A 20248-nucleotide genomic window follows, 5' to 3' on the forward strand; every position below is an offset into this window, starting at 1 on the left:
CACGTGGACGCGTGACCCAACCGCGCTGACTCACAGTTCCGACTGCTGTGGTCTTTCTCACCTTTGGCCTTGGTTCAGAGCCTGCCTTTTGCCTGGAGCCCGCTTACCTCCACCGTTTGCTTGCCTAGTTCCTGCTGTTATTCAGGACTGCGCCCGGGTTAGACTTCTTCCCCCTGAAATAGGTGTCCGCCTGCTGTCAGCCTCTGGTGGTCCGTGCGTTTGTTGTCCTGTGAGGGGCAGGGGTGTGTGGACCTGCCCAGCCTTACTTGTTGCCTGGGACGGTGGTCAGCACGAAACAGGTTTTCAGGTATCTCTTGAGCAACTCACATCATTATAATACCTCAAGACAAGCTTAATGCCCAAAGCAGCCTTGCCATCATAGGGAGAGATGTATGATGGTGTAGGGGTCGTGCAGGCTGCTTTCCTGGTGTTTGTAATTTAAGGTTCGTTATTTTCGGTTTTGGTAGCTCCCACTTAGGCTTTCTTTGCACCGCCCAGCCTCCTAACTCGCAATGAATTACGGTAGTGGTCTCTTCGGCCATCAAGTTACCCTGATTTTTTTTTTTTTTTTTTCCCGTTTTCTGTCTTGATCTCTCAGCGAGCACTGCAGCCCAGGGTAAAGAACAAGGGCTTTTCAGTCAAATCAGATTTGCATTCTGACTGCTCTTGAACTAGTAGGGTGACCTAGGGAAATGGGGATGGGATGGGCGGGAACCTCCCTCTGTGGACTTCAATAAATGTGATTCAGGTCCTTTTTATACTCAACTTGAAAGACAGGAACTGCTGTAAAAGGAAAAGTTGGGTTTTTTTTTTTTCTCCAGAGAGAAGGGGACACCAAAGCTCATTTGGCCGCAGAATTGGGGTGAAGCCACTTGTATAGTCTTACTATCTCATTTTGTGCTCATCGTCATACTTGTCACTAGAGAAAACTCATTTGATTGTGGGGTGCTGCCCTCACGCTGTTAAGAGTGTGGTATACTGTACATGGACCTCAAATCCAAAGGCTCTGAATGCCAGATGTTGCAAGGGCTCTGGATGAGGGACTGTGGACCTTTGGGTCCTACTTTGCAGGGTCGTTTGTGGATGGGGATAGTGAATGTAAATGCAAGGATGACGTGTCAGTGGATGGTGGCTTTGGGTAGTCCACTGATACACAGAGATGCCAGTAGCAAAGCGAGTTTCTGTTGCCGAGAATCCAGTTTTAGCCATCTGTTCTTTGTCCCCTTTTGTTTTAGAAAAGTTGATTTCTTCTGTGTGGATTGGGGTGGAAGTATTGCTCTGTGGAAGAAGGAAGCCATGGGTCAAAGAGAAAAAATGTTTTAAATAGTTTCTAGTATCTAGAATGAGTGCATAAATTTTTCATTTGACCTAATTTCTGAGGTTTGGGGGATCTGATTGATCTGCATCCAAGGTTTAAACTAATCACAGTGCTTTGCATTTTGTGTTGCTGGATCAAGGCTTTCTCACTGAAAACCAGGCACTTCAGAAGTTCAACATTTCTCATTCAACTTTCATTTTACATTAGTCAGTTAATAACTTAAACTGTTGGAAAACTGTAGTGGATCCAAATTATGTTTCAGGAAAAAAAAAAAAACCTGAGTATGAAAGAAATAGGTTGTGGTAAGAGAAACTTGGTAAAATTAAAGCAAAGTTGAAATAAGTGTTTTTTTGAGAATTAACATCCTGTTCCAATAATATTACAATAGTATTCTCCACTTCCCCGTATGTGTGCATCAAGATAGGTTTTAAGTGGGAGGAAACCGATAGGAGTGATGGTCCCCTTCTCGCCTGCTGAGCAGAATAAGGGCCTGCGCATGCGTAGGCTCAAGGTGCAGTACCGGCAGGGTGCTCACGTGAAGTTGGTTGGGAGTACAGGCAGGGACCCAGAGTTGAGTGAGGAGCGGGTGTGTGGACGCTCCGGAGCGACTTTGATGGCAGTCCCTGCCCCGCCAGGTTGGTGTGAAATCACATGCGTGTGATAGCTGGTAAGGCGAGAGCCTGCTCTTCCTTTCTATCCTCAGGCATCTTGTCTCCAGGTGAACTTGAAAGTCATTTTATCCAGTCCTTTAAGAAAAAAAAAAAACCTCATCATTAAGGAGTCCAGCTGGGATTGGACCACACTTATCTACTGATTTAAGAAATAAAAAATGATTTGGTTCATGCAAGGCCTGTTTTCTTTCTGAATTTGTTCCTACATTTGTTTTGGTTTTGCTCTATTATAAACGGCATTTTCCCTCCATTTCCATTTCTTGGTCTCCATTGCTAGTGCAAAATAGAACTTTTGAGTTACACCTGTCCCGTATGCAGCCACCTTAAGTAAATTACCATATTCTGGAATCTTTTTTAACCAAAGTGTTTGTGGGGTTTTTGGGGTGTGTTCAGTCATATCAGAAAAATCATTTTCACTAAACCTGCCAGAGTAGCAGTAAATAATCAGGGTGAGACTGCAACATCAGGGTCTTATTTGGATCCTGCTTCAAATGAACAACGACGAAAAAAAGAGACAATTAGGAAAATAACCCTGGATATTTTGTTATATTGAAGGACTATTGCTAATCTTCCTCATGATAATGGCTTGTCGCTTTTCAGTCCTTATTTTTAGAAATATCTAGTACTCATTATCAGGGATCCGGGACAGTGGTTGAGCGGATATTTGAGTTGGTAACTGTTGAATCTGGAGGATGGGGTGGTCCTTGTGGCTTTTGTTTTACTTTTGAATATGTTTGGAGTTTTACATAAGTGTTTTAAGATAACTGTGGTGGTAATGGGCATCCTTTCCTAATTAGTGATTGTAATTTAAATAATTTAGCATCTGTTGTTTAGAGGATAACGTTTGCCGTTGGCTTCCGGAAATATATTTAAGCAGTTTCCTCACTTAGTGTTTTTATTAGAGTTGGTTGTTGGATTTTATCACATGCGTGTTCAGCACCCATTCACATATGGTTTTCTCCTTTAATTTGTTGTAACAGCTTGTATTGATAGATGCTTTTGGTACATTTCCGGGATATAATTGCTAGCAAGTATTTCATTGAGAAATTTTGCATTTCTGTTCATAAGTGAGATTGACCTGCAGCCAGCCAGCTTGCTTGCTCTTTCTTCTCCGTCTGGGTTTGTTGTTGGAGTTGTGCTGTCTTCATAAAATAACTTGGAGTGCTTTCCCTTTTTCTGTAGTGGCTTAAGTGACGCTGGCGTTATCTGTTCAGGTTTGGATGGAATTCAGGTCTAGTTCTGTCCGGTCCTGGTCCCTTTCTTTTTTTTCTTTTTTTCCCAATTCTTTTTTTTTTTTTTTTTGGCCGCGACATGTAGCATGTGGGATCTTAGTTCCCTGACCAGGGTTTGAACCCGTGCCCCCTGCATTGGCAGCGCAGAGTCTTAACCACTGGACCGCCAGGGAAGTCCTCATTGGTAACTTTTTCTTCACCTGTTCAGTGGCATTTGTTCTAGTCAGGTTTTCAGTTCTTGCTTCAATTTTGGTAATTTACAGTGTCTAGGAAATCATCCATTTCTTCCAGATTTTCTAGTTTGTGGCCATCTTTATACATGTGGTCTCCTGTGTCTGTGATTATATCTTCTTGTTTTTCCTCAAAGGAACTGGTGAGGAATTTGTTTTAGAGAACCAGCTTTTGGTTTTATTTACCCTTCTATTGAGTTATTTTTGGTGTTCTTTAATAGTGAAAATATGTAAAACCCAAATTCTCATTTGAGTCTATTAAACTTTACTGTGCCCCACTGATTTTGCTTTTATCTTCTTTCCATTGCTTTCTAGATAACTTATGGCTTTACTTTTATCCCTCCTTGATCCAAGGGTTATCCAGGAATGTTCTGAATAACTAGGAGTTCCTTTTTATCTTTGTTTTAACAGATCATGATCTGAGAACACTGACTGTAAAAATAACTTTGCATAAATTTTCTTCACAGCAGTTATACGGTAAATAAAGTGTTTTTCTTTAGTCACCTTTCTTTATCTATTGACTCAAGGTTCTCTATAACAGTTAATTCAGATGTGTCGGTGGTCTCAGACCTCTGCCCTTGCTCATACTGCGTGTATGGAGTCTGTCCAATTCCGAGAGAAGCTATTAAAGTCTCCCACTTGAATTGTATTTTTGTCAAGTTCACATAGTATTTTTTCTAGTCTTTGCTCTATGTATTTATCTGCTGTAGGTATTCATAGATACGGGTTTATGAATGGTTTATCTTTATAAATTGTTCCTTTTATCATGACCACACTTTCCTTAAATCCCAACTGGGTTATTAACAATGTCTCTCCCTGTTCTTTTGTGTTTGCACTAGCTTGGTATCTCTTAGCCTGTTCCTTTGTTTTCAGCATTTTTTTTTTAGCTACTTTGCTTTAAGCATATTTCTTCCATGTAACAGACCTTGGTTTTCTGCTGTTCTCCCTCCACCCCGCCACCCCCAACCTGTCTCCATCTTTTAAGGAGAAAATTTGCTTCTTTCACATTTAGACTGGTGACTGATACTCTTGAATTTTTCTGTTTCTTTTCCATATTTTTACTGGTTTGATCAAGTTGCTGTTCCATATTTTTCTCTTAATTTGGAAGTAAGTTTTTTTTAATGGCTACCTTCTCCTTTTTTTTCGTTATCGGACACTTACCTCTTTATTATTTAAAACAAAGTGTCCGCTGCTTCTTCTGCCAGGACCATCTATCTATTTTCCAACTGACTGCTCCCTTCTCCCTCTTGAAAGTTTTACCTCTCTGCTGTCACTCCTGCCCCCAACTCTGAGGTTTTGCTGAGGAAGTTTAATATTTTAAATTCTGGACTATGAATAGTGCTCCCCTAGGATGTTCCTTCTATTCAAGAGATCTTAAGTCACTCGTGTAGTACACAGTCCCAGGGAAACTCTGGGATTGCTCTTCCTGGGAAATTTTTCTTCTGTTATTACTGTTTTTTTTTCCTCCAACTTCCCCTTTTACTTATGGGAACTCTTACTGTTAACAGGTAGATTTCCTAGATTTTGTCTCTGAGGCTGTCTTTTACCCATGATTTCTCTCCCTGCTGTTTGCCTTGTGCACTAAGATTTCTGATATTTGGTCTTCCATGTCACATTCCGAGTCTCTACTGTGACCTTTCATTTAGTTCAGCTACAGCAGTTTGGGTTTGAAAATGGTGGATTTTAGGTCCAGAAAGTTGTGTTTGAATTACTGTGCTTGCATCTTCATCATAGCGATACCGTTTCTTGGTTCCAGGTGTTGTCTTCCTCCTCCTGCAGCTTGGCTGTTGAGCTCATCTTGGAGGCAGGGGGACGAGGGCACACTCACATGGGCCTGTCACCTTAGCCCTCGAGTCCTCACACCCAAGGTCTCTGTTCCCAAGCTCTTCCAGGGTTCACTGTATTCTTTTCCTTCCTTTCTGGTTCTTCCTTCTGAGGAACCCTTCATCTTCTGCTTCTCTTGCTGCTTAGCGTTTCTGCTGTCCTGGAAGCTTGCCTTGATTCTGCTGCCTAGGTTGAAGCATTTTGGACAACCTAGATGGAGCTTTACCTGTCTCCTTAGTCAGAAGTGGTCCTTCCTTTGCACATGAGCCTGCACCCAGTACTCCTTCCCCGCCTTTAGTGATGATCTGTCAGAGCACGAAGCAGTTTGCAGACCCCTCCCCCTCTTCCCCTCTCGTTCCTGCCAGACGGATGAGAGGGAGAACCAAGACTGTATCCTTACCTTCTGTGACGTCGTACCACAGAGCTAGAGAGTTACACATGCTACTGCTGTCTTGACCTTGGTTAACCATTTCTTCAGAGGTGGTTTGGGAACATGTCCATTCAAAAAGGAAACTTGGGGGCGTGCAGTATTCAGGAATGTTTCAGTCTGGGGGAAATAGGGAGGCAAGAAAGTGAAAGAAGTTTTCTCATAAGTTTCTAAGCGCCGGAAGGAATCAAATTTGACTGCATTCACATCTCTTGACTTTGCCACCAAAGGTTAGCCAGCAGACCCCACATCTCCCGAGGCTTCAGAACTATCGTCACACTTCTCGAGCACTCAGGTGCCTTCAGTCCTTTTTCCTTTACTTGTAAGTGTAGTTGTGTTGCTGTGTGTGCCCCAGTGTCAAGGTCCAGTTCTCAGGAGCTCAGGAAGTCTCCAGCACACAGCAGACAGATGGGCTCCGACATGCACCCCTTCCTTGTACAAAGCTTTCAAAGAGAGAAAAGAAATTACATAATTCCAGAGGTTGTGGGAATTTGTCTTTTTCTCCTGTTGCTCCGTAGTGCCTAACGCATAATCAGTACTGAAAAAGGTATTGTTGAAGACATGGAATGTATATATGTATACATGTGTATAGATGGTCACTTTCATTAGCTTAATTTTTTATATCTAATTTATATAATGAGGTGATAATTTCATCATTTCTGGGGAAGTATTTGACGTAATGAGAAGCTGAGTGAAACAGAAGCTATTGATGCCTCATGTAAGCCTTTTTACATATCAGTTCATGTTATTGTATATGTGTATGGATGTACATGTATTTTTCTTTTTTTTAGACAGATAGACAAAACTTCACTAAAGATGTCTAAGGTAAGAGATCACACTTCATGTATCTACAGTATAAGGAGAAACTGCTTTATGGTTTGAAACCTTTTATAGTCAAGATTTTTATGATTAATTATTTTTAATATAACTGATATTTGATTCATTAAGACAGAGTTCTAATTTAACAGTCATCCTAAAAGCTGTGAGCTTGCTTTTTTCAGATTTTCAATTTGTTTCTAAAAACATTAGTGACAATCCATTTAGCCTCCCTAGATCATTCCCAGCAGACCATTCAAGTAATAATTTTAAAATTGTAATAATTCATCATGATGAAATTTATGGGGTTCTCAGACTTGATAAATTGGCTTACGTCAGCTGTTGCAAATTAGCCCAGAGCCCGGAAAGGAATAGGTTCTAAAAGACATGCTGAGAAAAGCAGAACTTGTAGTTAAAATTGCAAGATTATTGTTTCTCTTTACCTTTTATTTTTAAGTCTTCGGGTGTTTCTTACTGTGATGCGCAGTCATAGTGATTTTCATTTTTTATACAAGTGTCAGTGTGGAACTTTGATAAGCGAAAAAGAAAATAAAAATTAGCCATAATTCCATTATTCAGAATAACTGCTTGTAACGTTTTGTGAATATTCTTTTTGCATGTGTGACTATATATTTAAAAAAGGTCACCTTAAAGGAAATACTATTCTAAATCTTGCCTTTTACATTTAATAAATCAATTGCTGTATCTTTTTTTATTTCTTCCCATTTTTAGTATATCATAGCCTAGATTTCACTGTTTTACTATACTTTTTTGAATCTCCTTGTGTCAGGTATCCATCTGTCAAGGAATATTGACACTTCAGCGGCGTCCGCCGTGACCCCTTTCTCACTCTCAGTCTTCTTTCTCTTGGTCTGTGAAGCTAGATTCTCAGAATCCCACCCCTAAGTGGGCTGCCTCACCCTTGGTGGGGCTCGGTCCCATTGAGCTAGGAATGCAGCAAGAGACGTGACTGTTTCCTGGCTACTTTTCACAAGTGCACCACTCCTGGTACACGAAGTCTTTACTTTGGAAGCTGTTCCTTAGCGAAGTTTGTTGAATGAGACCACTGTAAGTGTGGCCTTACTTTGTACGTCTGACAGATTTTCCTTCAACTCTATAGACAATTTTTTAAGTTGAGATTTGAAATTGTACTAAGATGAACTAAGCATATATCTTTTATGTATTGCTTAATTGCTTAACAGAAATGTTATTTTAGGTCAGCATGTAGGCATGAAATGATACTGGATTGGTTTTTCTTCTTTTTTAAATATTTTCAAATGAATACCATCAGTTTTCTGATAGCAGTGACTTTTTGGAAGTATCGATTTATGTGTATACTTTTTTGATTTGTGAGAACTAATGATATCTATGTTTGTCACAGGTTTAATAATGTCTTAAAAGCAACTAATAAGGTGTTTATTTGTTCTTTTTTTAGCAACAACCAACTCAATTTATAAATCCAGAAACTCCTGGCTATGTTGGATTTGCAAATCTTCCCAATCAAGTTCATCGAAAATCAGTGAAAAAAGGTTTTGAATTCACGCTAATGGTGGTTGGTAAGAAATTAACTTGTACTCTCAAGTTATTAAATATGTGGGTATCTCCTTTTCCCAACCTGTGGAGTGTAATAACGTGACCTATAAAGTCACAGGGAAGATTCTTTTGTTGACGGAGTCAAATAACTTGGGAATTTGAAAAAAAAACTTCTTTAGAAAATTTTGCTGAAGTGCAGAATTATAATTTTTCTGTCATTTCCTTGCTTGTATGTAGTGAAAGTGTTTGCTCAGTGTGACAGCTGGCCTCTGAAGCCCCCCCCCCCACCCCTCAAATCCTTGCTGCCTGGTGCCCATGACGCTTTCTAGCCCCTTCCCCACTGAGCAGGGCTCACTCGTGTAGCCAGTAGGACGTTGTGGAGATGAAGGTGTGTGCCGTGGAGACCGGGTCATAGGCACTGCGGCCTGTGCCTTGCCTTCTCTTGAATCAGTCACTCTCGGGACACCTCAGAGAGAAGTCCTGCAAGGCAAGGCACTGAGGCCCGCCAGTAACCGTGTAGTGACCGTCTCAGAAATGTCCTCCAGCCCCAGTTAAGCCTGCTGGTGACTGCCATCGTGGCCAACATCACTGTCACCACAGAGAGACCCTCAAGCCATCACCGCCCACCTTAGACACTCCCGAACCCCTGACCCAGAGAGTCCATGAGACGATACATGTTTGTTGTTGGTTTAGGCCTCTGGATTTTACAGTAATTTGTTACACTTGAAAGATGACAAATACTTATAATTAACCAGAAGCGTGTTTATTTAATACTCATAAAAAGAACTGTTCAACTTTTTCTGGTGGGTATATTTTAAACAAGGAACAATTCTTACTACACACACGTATTTTAAAATAAGTACTTAAAGTTGTTTGAAATTGAGTGGTTACCTGAAATTTCTATTATATCAGATATATTTTATCATGGATTATAGCATATATATTGTTTCAGTGTGTCCATAACAAACTTAACTTGATGAACTATTAATTCTGCTTACCATATCACATTTTATTTCATTCCTGAAAATCACAAAATTCTCCCCAAATGCTGAGGTAGCCACTGGAAAAACTTGATGGGTGGTCATGCATGAGTGGGACAAACGATTGTTTCCTGGGATAAACAGTTCACAAATCTGAGATGAAAAAAACTGTGGGACCCTAGGCCCAGAGAAGTAAATGGTGACATGTTTTAGGAGCACAGTTACGTGATGATGTTAATAAGGCAAATTCCGGTTCCTGGTAGAAAAGAGAAACACAGTGCAGTCTGTCACACGGTTACTTAATTTAGAGCTTTAAAACCAGACAACTACTTCTGGCCCTGATAGAATAACTCAGGGGTTGAAAAGCTCTTTCTGTAAAGGGTCAGATAGTAAATATTTAAGGCTTTGTGAGCGTTACAGCTTTCGGTGCAGCTGTTAGCTCCACGACAGTGACGACACATGACGACACATGAACAAACAGGCATAGCTGTCCCGGTGAAGCTCTGTTTTGTTCATGTGGTAGAGGGCTAGATTTGCAGGAGAGCCGCAGTTTGCCAAACCCTGAGAAAGCTGTACCAGACTAGTCCTCTTGACCTGAATAAGCAGAAGGCTCGGCAAGATATAAGAAACAGCCCTTTTAAGACACTGAACAGGCAATGCAGGACTTTGGTCCTTGAGAGAAGGAAAAAAAATTCTATGAACTATAAAGTTACTCCAGCTTTCTGCCATTCACCTGCCCTTTTCCCATGGAGGAGTAAACCTAACACGGTTAGTCTCGGCTAAAGAATGAGACCACAGTTCGGGGAAGCTGAGGTAGCAAGCAGAGTTCCACAGAAGAGAACGACTTCACACATCTGCACTGGGGTTCCTTTTGGCACCATGGCTGAACAGTAACTTGTATATGGGTAGGGGAAGCCTCCACGAAGCCAAGCAAAATAGAACCACCAGGAAGGAGACTGCATGGAGTTGGAGAGCCGGAAAGGGGTCAAGGAGACATTGGAATTCCAGCCAACCAGGGGGGAAATCTTACTGAACACCCATGACATTCAGGAAAGTCCTTGCTTAGGAGTAGGGCTAAACTCACATAAAGGCTGTTCTAAACCCTGTCTAACAAAGCTTATAAACGAACCTTGAAAGGATCAAGCTTGTTTACAAATGAATTACCTACTTGCCAGGACAAAAACCCATCACTCATTAAAGAAGGACATTAAAATCTAGACACTTACAGTATAACCTTCACAATACTAAGCATCCAGTAAAAAGTTTCTGGATATGCAAAGAAGGGGAAAAAAATGGCCCATAACCAGGACAGAGATCAAGCAGTAGAAACAGATCCAGAAAAGAACAAAATGGAACTTCTAGAGGTTAAAAAGTGTATACAACGTCTGAGATGAAAAATTTTCTGATGGGCCTAACAGCAAATTGTACACTGCAGAAGAACTGGGGCAATAGAAAGCATCCAAACTAAAACACCAAGCAGAATAAATATAAAGAAAAGCACACCAGGGCATGTAATCAGATGGTGAAAACCACTGATAAATGGAAAAATCTTACAAGAAGCCAGAAAAAAAGAAAACATTACATAGGGTCAGAGGTAAGAAAGACCACTGACTGCTCATCAGGAATAATGTAAGCCGTGTGGAATGACAGTTTAAAGTACTGAAAGTATAAAAGTATCAGCCTAGAATTCTGTGTTTGTCAAAAATAACCTTTAAAAATGAAGGTTAAAAAGAAGATAAAGACATCTTCAGATAAATAAGCGGAAAGAATTTATTGGTATCAGACGTATACTGTAAGGAAGATTAAATGAGGTTTTCAAGTTGGCGCAGAAGGGAGAGCACTGGAAATGGCACATGTGTTGGTAAAAGTAAGACTTCTTGCTTTTTAATTTCTTTCAAAGATAATTGATAGTGTGTAACATGTAGGAATAAAATGAACAAGGATAGCACAGAGGACAGAGGGTGAGTAGAAGTGTGCAGCTGTGAACTTCTTACATTACGTGTGAGGTGATAGAACATTATTGAAAGGAAGATGCTGGATTAATGGTGCACATTGTGAACTTAAGAGCATCCACTAGAAAACTAAAGATTTGGCTAAAAGCCAATAGCTTTGATAAAATAGAATATAAAAAAGTATTCAGTCCAAAAGAAAGCAGGAAAAGAAAAAAGGATAGATGAGACAATAGAAAAAGGGCAGCAAGATGGCAGGCTTGAGCACAGCCTTGTCAATAATTATGTGTAAATGGACAAGGCAAAGTATAAGGGAAAGGTAGGCGTTATCAGACTAAATGACCTCCTGTTGTCTACGGGAAAAACCCTTTTCGTTAAAAATAAAAGAATGGGACATCATGATACAAGCCCCAGTCATAAAGCTGAAGTGGCTGAATTACTATCAGACAAAGAAGACTTTAGGTCTACTACCTGAATATTCCCAGAGAGGAAGAACTTTATATCATAACGAGAAAGGGATCTGTTCAAAACAACGTCATCTAAAATATGCATGACGCAGAGTCTGATGGGAGAAAGATAAATCTGTGAGGACAGGAGTTTTTGACACTCCTCACAGTAACTTATGAAGCAGATACAAAGTCAGTAGTGTTGTGGAATGTTTAAGTTATGCTATCAAACAATACAGCCCAGCTGACGTGCAGAGCACTGTGCTGAACAGCTGCAGGACACCCGTTCTTCGAAGGCACGTGGAACATTCACCAGACATGCTCTGCGTTATGAGAGTATTAGGCCAAGCGCTGCCCTGTTGCAAATGATGAGGAAAGTAGACTTAATTCCTCATGAGCCTAGACACAGACACCTTAATAAAATTGTAGCGAGCCCTTAATACAGTCAGTTCTACTGTAACACAATATATGTGTGTTCCTAAAAAATCACCATGCGGGGAAAATAGGGACACAACACTCAAAACCTTCCTCAGTGACGTGTTAGGAACATAGTAAAAATGATCTCAGTTTCACACGTTAAATGGTTAAGAAATCAAAATTACTATACCACATAAGCCACTGAACTGAAGTTTGTGAAAGTGGGCATCAGGACGGTTGCAGCCTGTGTGTTATTGTGAGGTCGTGGAAGGAGGGCTGTCTGAGGATGGGTGGACAGTTGGGACACTGGAGGTGAGTGGCTGTGGCTTGTAATACATCAGCTGGTAGCTGTGGTGTATGCCTTGGGAGTGTTCCTTTGTGTCTTGATTCTGCTGGGTAGACCTAGTTTCTCACCAGTGAAATCACACATAAGTAAATGCAACATTTGTATTATGCTGAAATTGTTACATAATATATCAGTTGTGTTGGAACAAATTGTCACTTTCAAAGCAAGTGTCATGGCAGGACTGACTGTGCATCCTAAACGAATGGGGTTGATCGCAGGAATGTGTGGATTAACACTGGAAATGAATCACTTCGGTCCTAAAGGGGAAATACCTACAGTTAGCATTACTCTTACTCGTGAAAAACTGAGAGAAAGAAGTACAGTCTCCTTAATGGCAAATAACATGATTTGTGTATGTTAAAATCATAAGAAAACTACAAAGCTGCTAGATCTAATAGGTAAAGTTTAGCAAGATTGCAGGTTCCGGTCAGTATACAAAAGTCAACTTTATTTCTGTAATTACTAGCAAGTAATTTAAAAATGAACATAGAAATACAATATCAAAAACAATTACAATGATAAAATCTTTTTAAAAGACAGTACCATTTATAGTAATATAAAAGGTACATACTGCTTAGGGATAATATAACAAAATGTGGGGACTTCCCTGGCAGTCCAGTGGTTAAGGATCTGACTTCCAATGCAGGGGACGTGGGTTCAATCCCTGGTCGGGGAACTAAGATCCCACATGCCGCGGGGCAGCTAAGCCCGTGCGCTGCAACTACTGAGCACCCGGACCGCAACAAAAAGATCCCGCATGCCACAACTAAGACCCGGCACAGACAAAAATAAAAATAAATAAATATATTTTTTTAAAGTATTAAACTTAAAAAAATTCTTTTAACAAAATGTGTGCAAGACCAACACTGAAAACTTCAAAACACAGCTGAAAAAACCAAAGGAAAGCTGACTGAGTTGCGAGACCTCACCCACTCGTGGAGTGGGGCTCTTCAGATGTCCTACCTCCCCAAATTGATCCATAGAGTCAATTAAATCCCTGTCAAAATCACAGCAGACTTTTGAAAAACAGGAATTAACGATCTGATTCTAAAGTGCAAATGTAAATGCAGAGGGCCTAGAATATGACAACAGTCTGATTTCCAACAAAATCCACAGCAGTATGTAAGGTAGGCATAGAGATCAACTGCATAAAATAACAGTCCAGACCGCATGTATATGGTCAGCTGATTTTTGACTAAAGTGCCAAGGTAATTCAGCATGGGAAAAGGTTAGTCTTTTTACAGATAGTGCTGTAGCAATTGCTTGATTGGGAAAAAAATGAACTCTAGCCCCTCCTTCACACTGAACATCAGCAATGAACTCAGAATGGATTGTTGACCTAGTTGGAAAGCTATAAAAAGTCTAGGAGAAAATTGCTTTAAAAACGTTTATGACTTTGGAGCACGCAGATTGCTTAGGACACGAAGAGCACTAGTCACAAAAGAAAATAATACGTTGTGCTTCACTCAAGATTTGCCTTCATCAAAAGGCACCAGTAAGAAGATAGGCCATAAACTGAGCAAGTATTCATATCGTAGTTTATGCGACACAGGACTTACATCTAGAATATAAAAATTTTCACAGGCTTAGTTAGAAGACAAATGACCCAATTACAAAAAGGGTCAAAAGATTTGAAGAGACATTTCACGGGAGGTAAACAGATGGGTGGTAAACACACAATGACGTCCTCTTCAGTCATCAGGGAAACACACATGAAAACCACCATGAGGTAGCCCTGCATACCCTCCAGACTGGCTGAAGTGCTACAGGCAGGCAGTGCAAGTGTTAGCAGTGGAGCAGCTGGTGAGAAGGCAAAGTGTGCCCTTTCTTCACAGTTACACGCGCACCCTGTGACTCAGCGGTCCCCTCCTAGGTGTTTACCCGAGAGAAGTGATAGCACGTCACAGACTGTGTGTGAATGCTCGAAGCCAGTTTTCTGGACATAGCTCAGGTGTCTGTCCAGCAGCAGGTTGTGTTGTATCCACACGACAGAACATTGCTCGGCAGTGCAGAGAAACAGGCTACCAATAGGGGCAGGAGCACGGACCAACCTCAGAAGCGAATTAATTGTATGCTGAGCCAAAGCTGCCAGACACAGCGGAGAGGGCGTGCTGTTTGTTTCGTGTTAGAATTTTTGGATGGTGATGGATTTATACTGGTCCACACCTTCATGTGTGTCTTGTTTCCCCCATCTAAAGGCACCTATTTGGGACACTCCCAGCTGGGATAGAGATACTAGTGAAAGTATTAGAACAGAGCAAAGCTAGGTGTGCTCAGAGATTCAGCCCAAGGGTGGCATCATGTTCTGAGTTAATAAGCAAATTATTTGTAGATGTTACCCAAAAGCTATTCCAAGTGAAATAATCACTTATACCTTTAAAATTAAGATTCATAATTTAGAATCAGCCATCTCCACTCAGACACATTTGCTCAGCTGTCTTCTGGCCTTGGTCCCTTTTCAGCTGTATTAGTTACAGCTCTCACCATTCAGTCGGTGACAGTGGCTTTGCCTGTCATCTTCCCCTGCTGGACTGCCAGGCTCCGTGGGAGCAGGGACTCACCCGTCCTGTTGTCCGCTGGGTCCCCGCACCTACACCTGTGCCCGGCACCCGGGGAGAGGACTTGGCACATCCTGGTAACGTCCCCTGCAAGCGTAGTGAACGTGTGAAAGGGCGTTTCTGGACACTCTATTAAAAGGACAACTTGCTGGGATAGTGTGTATTTAATCATATTCTTGCTCTCATATTTGGACATGTTCAAAATGTAATTCTGTTTTTGTCCTTTTAATGTTCCTTTTCATCTATGAAAATTGCAGTCTAGTTAAAGTGCAGTCCTAATTGTGTATGTCTACAAATTTCAGATTCAATCTTCTGTTCTTGATTTTCCCAGAGGTAATTTTTAAATCAGATGTATGCTCCTTCCACAGGCTGTGCAGGCACTTAGCAGAGGGGGGGGTCACACCAAGGTGCCCAGGGGACAGTCGGACCAATACATGCAAACTTAAGCCTTAGATGATGACTTCCAGTAAAGTGTTGGAATCTGTTCATGCTTCCTTGGAATAGAAATTTTAATTTTTGGTATTTTGCATCTTCTTTGAAGTTAAACTTCAAATATTCAGAATACGTGATACACAGTGGTTTAAGTGGAATTTTTAATTCGTTAAATGCTTGAGTGGCTATGTGCTGCCTGAATTGGTCGCGTTACACTCAGCAGAGTGAGCAGGAAGTTGCCTGACGTGCGGTGGTTGCCAGCGGTGGGATGCGGGGCTGTGAGTGAAACAGGAAGAGGGCAGGGGGCCTGCTCCTGCCTTGCTGTCACCGGGGAGGTGGCGGGCCGGTTGTGTGCAAGGGTTAGCTGTCCATCCATCCTCCGTGCCCTGATCCCGCAGCTTGGGAAGCTGGGTGGTGTTGACGGTGTTGTGTGTGTTCAGTTCTCTGAAACGTGATGAGTTTAAGGGTTAGCGGAGCCCATACCTGAAAACCTACTGTGCATTCCTTTTCTCAAAAAATAAAAACCCACCTCAAGTCCATTCCACATATTTGGGAAGAGGTCACATTGTGTTTATGATCTTAACGGATTCTGGAGCCTCACAGACTTGGATTCCAGTTGAGGCCTTGCTCCGGACAGCACTGAGCGCACAGGCTACTGACCTTGGAGCCCCTATTCCCCCATCGGTGGGACCGGGAGGGTTGTGCCATTTTCACGGTCGTCACATGGGATGCAGAGACGGATGTTTGTGAGGCACTTAGTCCAGGGCCGGGCCTCACGTAAACACTCAACAGATTTGACTGTGTCACACATATAACGTCACGACACCAATTTCCTTCTTGTTTCAAGGTGAATCGGGTCTCGGAAAATCAACTCTCATAAACAGCCTCTTCCTGACTGACCTCTACCCAGAAAGAGTCATACCTGGAGCTGCAGGTACAGAAGTTTCCACGCTGCACTACATGAAAGCTGCTACGGAGTGCATAATTAGTATTTTGTGCCTTAGCTTTGTGTTTTGTTTGTTTTTGTTTGGCTGTAGACAGAAGGAGAACGTCAGTCAGGTAGGGAAAGGTGTGCTGCACCTGACGTCCTTGGATCTCGATTATACACACTCTGACCATGTACCATGGTCCATCTTCTCCAAGTTTGTCTTCTTTGTCTACAAAGTGCAATAGTTCCTGCCTATGTTGTATGTTTGATGGGAGGATCAGTGTTCTCATGAAAAAACCGGCATACACAGAAGATTTCTGGGCACAGGTGTCATCTGACCTCTTCCCCTAGGTGTGAGCGTCCAGCACTGGACACTGGGCTTTGTGAGGCTGTTGAGTGAATGCACTGTGCATACATCAGTCTGGGACTTGGGCCACCACAACACGACTGCAGCCCTTGGACAGTTTTTAAATGGATTCATTAATTGTTCTTTTTGCCCCAGGAATCAGAAATTATAATTTTCAACTCCCAAGCAGCCTTAGCTGCGATGTTTCCCGTGCTGACCCTGGGTCATTTTTACACAGTCCTCATGTTACCTTCTGAGAACTGTCCTTAAAGAGAGATAGTGAACTTCTGAGTCATTTGTTTAATAATAAAGTAACTAACAGGTAATTTCTCATTTTTGCAAACTGGTTCTATTTTAAGGTACGTTCTCTTATTAAGTTTGCTTCTTTTTTTTTTTTTTAGAGAAAATTGAAAGAACTGTCCAAATTGAGGCTTCAACTGTTGAGATTGAAGAGCGAGGGGTCAAGCTGCGGCTGACCGTGGTGGACACGCCAGGCTACGGGGACGCCATCAACTGCAGGGATTGGTGTGTGCCCCAGAGCCCCGCCGGTGACGAGGCCGTGTGCCTGCTCGCGCTTGTTTCCGCGTATTTCAGTCTGTAATGTTGGTGACTGATTGCTGGGTTTGGGGTAGCTGTGTATAGTAAAACAATGAGACAATTTAAGTCATTTTAATTACGGCATTTTAAATGAGGAATTTCACAGGGAAGGAGTATTTTCTTCTGTAAGAGCGTTCTAGTGAGATCTGATACCACAAAGCCAACCATACAGCAAATGCTAGTATAAATAAAGCACATTGATTTGGACCATGGCCAGTGGACAAGATATGGTAGTACAGCCTTTCTCTTTTCCATATTCAAGAAGATGAAATCTCTTAAGAGACTTGCTCAAGAGCTAGTGTCTGTAACTGGCTGCTTGTTGGCACCATTTGCACAAGTAAAGAAATCCAGAAGTAGAATGTAAGAGCAGTCTGTCCCTTGTACCTTGCAGAGAATATGCTTTCATTGTACAAGCTCTCCTAGTTCTAATCCCCATAAACATAAAGCACCAACTTTCCAGCACTAATAAGAGGGAAGGAAGGAAGGAGAGGGCTTTCTTGCGTCTTTCTCCGTCACCGGGGGTCTCTCCCTTCCTTCCGCAGGCACCCCTTAGCTCCCCTGTTCTTGACCCGTGTTCCGCTCCCACTCTGCCCCGACTGACTGTCTTCAGGCAGTCAGCTCAGCCTCTTTGTAACCTATTCCATCCAGGCTTTTGACCTTCAACACTTAAGGAAATGATTCTTGGCACAGTGTCCAAAAGCCTCCGTCTTGCCAAACCTAGGAGTCGGTTTTCTGTTCCCATCTTACAGTTGAATTATTAAATCACACCTGCTGGAGAGGCAGGAGACAGAACAGCTCGTTTGGCCTTTGATGTTGGGGACAGCTGCCTCTTGCATCCCGTGATTGCTCGTATCTGTGTTGCTCTCAGCTTTAAGACAATCATCTCCTACATCGACGAGCAGTTCGAACGGTACCTGCATGACGAGAGTGGTCTGAACAGACGGCACATCATCGATAACAGGGTGCACTGTTGCTTTTACTTTATTTCTCCCTTCGGACACGGGTAAGTAAGCGTTTACCATGGAAACCTGGTGTGTAGATTAAGATTTCGTGTTTACTCTGTGGGTTTCCAACTTTCCTCCAAACTGCATATTGTATTATAAGAATTGGGGTAATTTTGAGAGAAAAAAATTCAGTGTGATCTCCTTATTCTTCCCTTAAACATGACTTTTAGACTTAAGCCCTTGGATGTTGCATTTATGAAGGCGATACACAACAAGGTGAACATTGTGCCTGTCATCGCGAAAGCTGACACGCTCACGCTGAAGGAGCGGGAGCGCCTGAAGAAGAGGGTGCGTGCTGGGCTCGCCGGGGCGGCCGGGGCGGGGCGGCGGGGCGTCTGGCGGTGGGTTCCACAGTCCCTGGCTGGCACGGAGCCGGCCTCGCTGATGTCCGTGCTGTCAGCGTCGGTGCGCCTCTGTCGTCTCACAATTGTGTAAGTCAGACGAATTCTTAGAAGGGAACTGGTGTGCGTTTATATTTTTGCAAGAGGGCTGCGTTTCCCTTGAAACAAGCTTGTAGCCGTTGGCGGCCCCCAAGGCAGAGTGTGGGCCTGGTCCCCTGTGGCCCTGGAGCGGCTCTGGATGTGCTCCCGTCGCTCGTGGGGTCCCTTCTGAGAGATGGGAGACGGCACCTCGCTGCAATTTGTGCTCGCCTGGTTGCTGGTCTGAGTATCTGTCATGGTGCTTGAAGTCCGTTGCCATGTTCTCTGGGGTTTTAGAGCCTTGCTGCTCTTTATTGCATTTTTATTGACTTACAGATACTTGTATATTTTTAGAGATTGACTGTCACGTTGCAGATTATTTCACCTAGTAAGACTTTTGTGTTATTTCATGTTTCTCTTAATGTCTTCTGCCATAAGCGGAGTTTTAAAATTATATGGACTCATGTTTGTCAGCCTTTTCCTTTATTGTCTCAAGTGTCTGCCAGTTTTTTAGGAAATATTCAGGCCCTTGGAAGAGTCCCTGAAAGCTTAGGCATTTTTATGTTTGACAATAAGTGTTTTGGCAATTTACACTTAAGGGGACTTCACCTTTTATAGGATGTTACATTAAATGTCAGACAGGTAGGAGGGGCAGGTGTCAGGGTTAGGAGGCTTTATACCCATCTCTGATCCTGTGTCCAGAATTCTTAGGGCCCGATTTCAAAGGCTGAAATGACTTGAAGTCTTGGGCCTCTGCAGTCCCTCTCTTTCTCTGGTTTCCTCCTTGTACCTGTGGGCATGCTCCTCCCTCCCAGTCTGAGAACACCTGCCCGCCTCCCTGTCTCTGAGAATGGTCCCGTCGTTCTTGCAGTCGCCCACAGTGAGGAGGTGATTCTCTCTGATCCATCACTTTCCTGCTCCGGGTGGGGAGCAGGCAGAGCAGGTTCATGCTCACCGCTCAGCTTCTCCATCTCACTGGGGAGTGAGCAGTTAGGAGCAGACTAAGGTCAGCTTGCAAGGGGGAGAGGGTGTGGGGAGGAGGGCCTTTTCTTAAATCCGGACATAGTGTGGACCGTGGGTTCGTCCAAGATCTTTGACCACGCAAGGCCCTTCAGGTCACATTAAGGAGGAAAAAACTGGGGAGCAGGTTTGAAGTAGGGGTGCTTCCTGCTGACTTGGCTTGTGTTCTCCCTTCCCTTGGCGGTCCAGACTCTGGCGTGAGAGTAAAAGCAGAGCCCCAACCTCGCATCTGATGGAGCACCAACACTGGGGGCTTGGGGGCGCTGGCTGCTTAGTAGACTGGCTGGTGAATGCCTGCTTACTTCAACTGCAGCCCAGTTTTCCTTTCCCTCTGGGCTACTCTACTACTTGGTTGATAGTTCAGACTGTGAGGTTACACTGCTGACCACTTTTTTCCTATTGAATAAAACCCAGACCCCTGGATCCCTCACCTGGTGGCATTCAGGGAACTGTCCACCTCAGTTGTTTCTTTGTCCTGTCCAACTAGATGTCTTAACCTTCCAGCCATCCCAGATTTCTCGTGATTCCCAAGACACAACCCTTGCGTCCTCCCCTCCATGCCTTTGAGGAGATGTTCCCTCTGGACGCATCTCCCTTCTCTACCTGCAGGACTCCTTCCGGAGGCTGGTTGTGGTGTGGTCTCCTTTTACCTGCTGTACCGGGACTGTTGTTAGCCTGCTGCTTTGTGCAGTGAAGGTGGTGATACATTGTTGTTGTTATTCTGGACAGCGGGTCCCTCAGAGTGCGAGCATGAA

General features: G+C 42.9%; 1 protein-coding gene across 3 annotated transcripts in view; it reads left to right on the forward strand.

Annotated features, from left to right (window-relative positions):
* SEPTIN2 (septin 2) overlaps nucleotides 1-20248 on the forward strand; it is a 32682-nt gene that overhangs the window by 866 nt on the left and 11568 nt on the right. For 2 of the 3 annotated variants that reach the window (XM_057551645.1, XM_057551647.1), the window contains exons 2-7: nucleotides 6494-6527; nucleotides 7954-8074; nucleotides 16027-16113; nucleotides 16855-16978; nucleotides 17919-18053; nucleotides 18225-18342. In XM_057551645.1, coding sequence (XP_057407628.1) covers nucleotides 6519-6527; nucleotides 7954-8074; nucleotides 16027-16113; nucleotides 16855-16978; nucleotides 17919-18053; nucleotides 18225-18342 — 594 coding nt within the window. In that variant the 5' untranslated portion in view covers nucleotides 6494-6518. The remainder of the gene's footprint in view (nucleotides 1-6493; nucleotides 6528-7953; nucleotides 8075-16026; nucleotides 16114-16854; nucleotides 16979-17918; nucleotides 18054-18224; nucleotides 18343-20248) is intronic. The other variant, XM_057551646.1, reaches the window with a different exon arrangement.

Source organism: Balaenoptera acutorostrata, chromosome 8 (assembly GCF_949987535.1).
Source record: "Balaenoptera acutorostrata chromosome 8, mBalAcu1.1, whole genome shotgun sequence".
NCBI lineage: Eukaryota > Metazoa > Chordata > Mammalia > Artiodactyla > Balaenopteridae > Balaenoptera > Balaenoptera acutorostrata.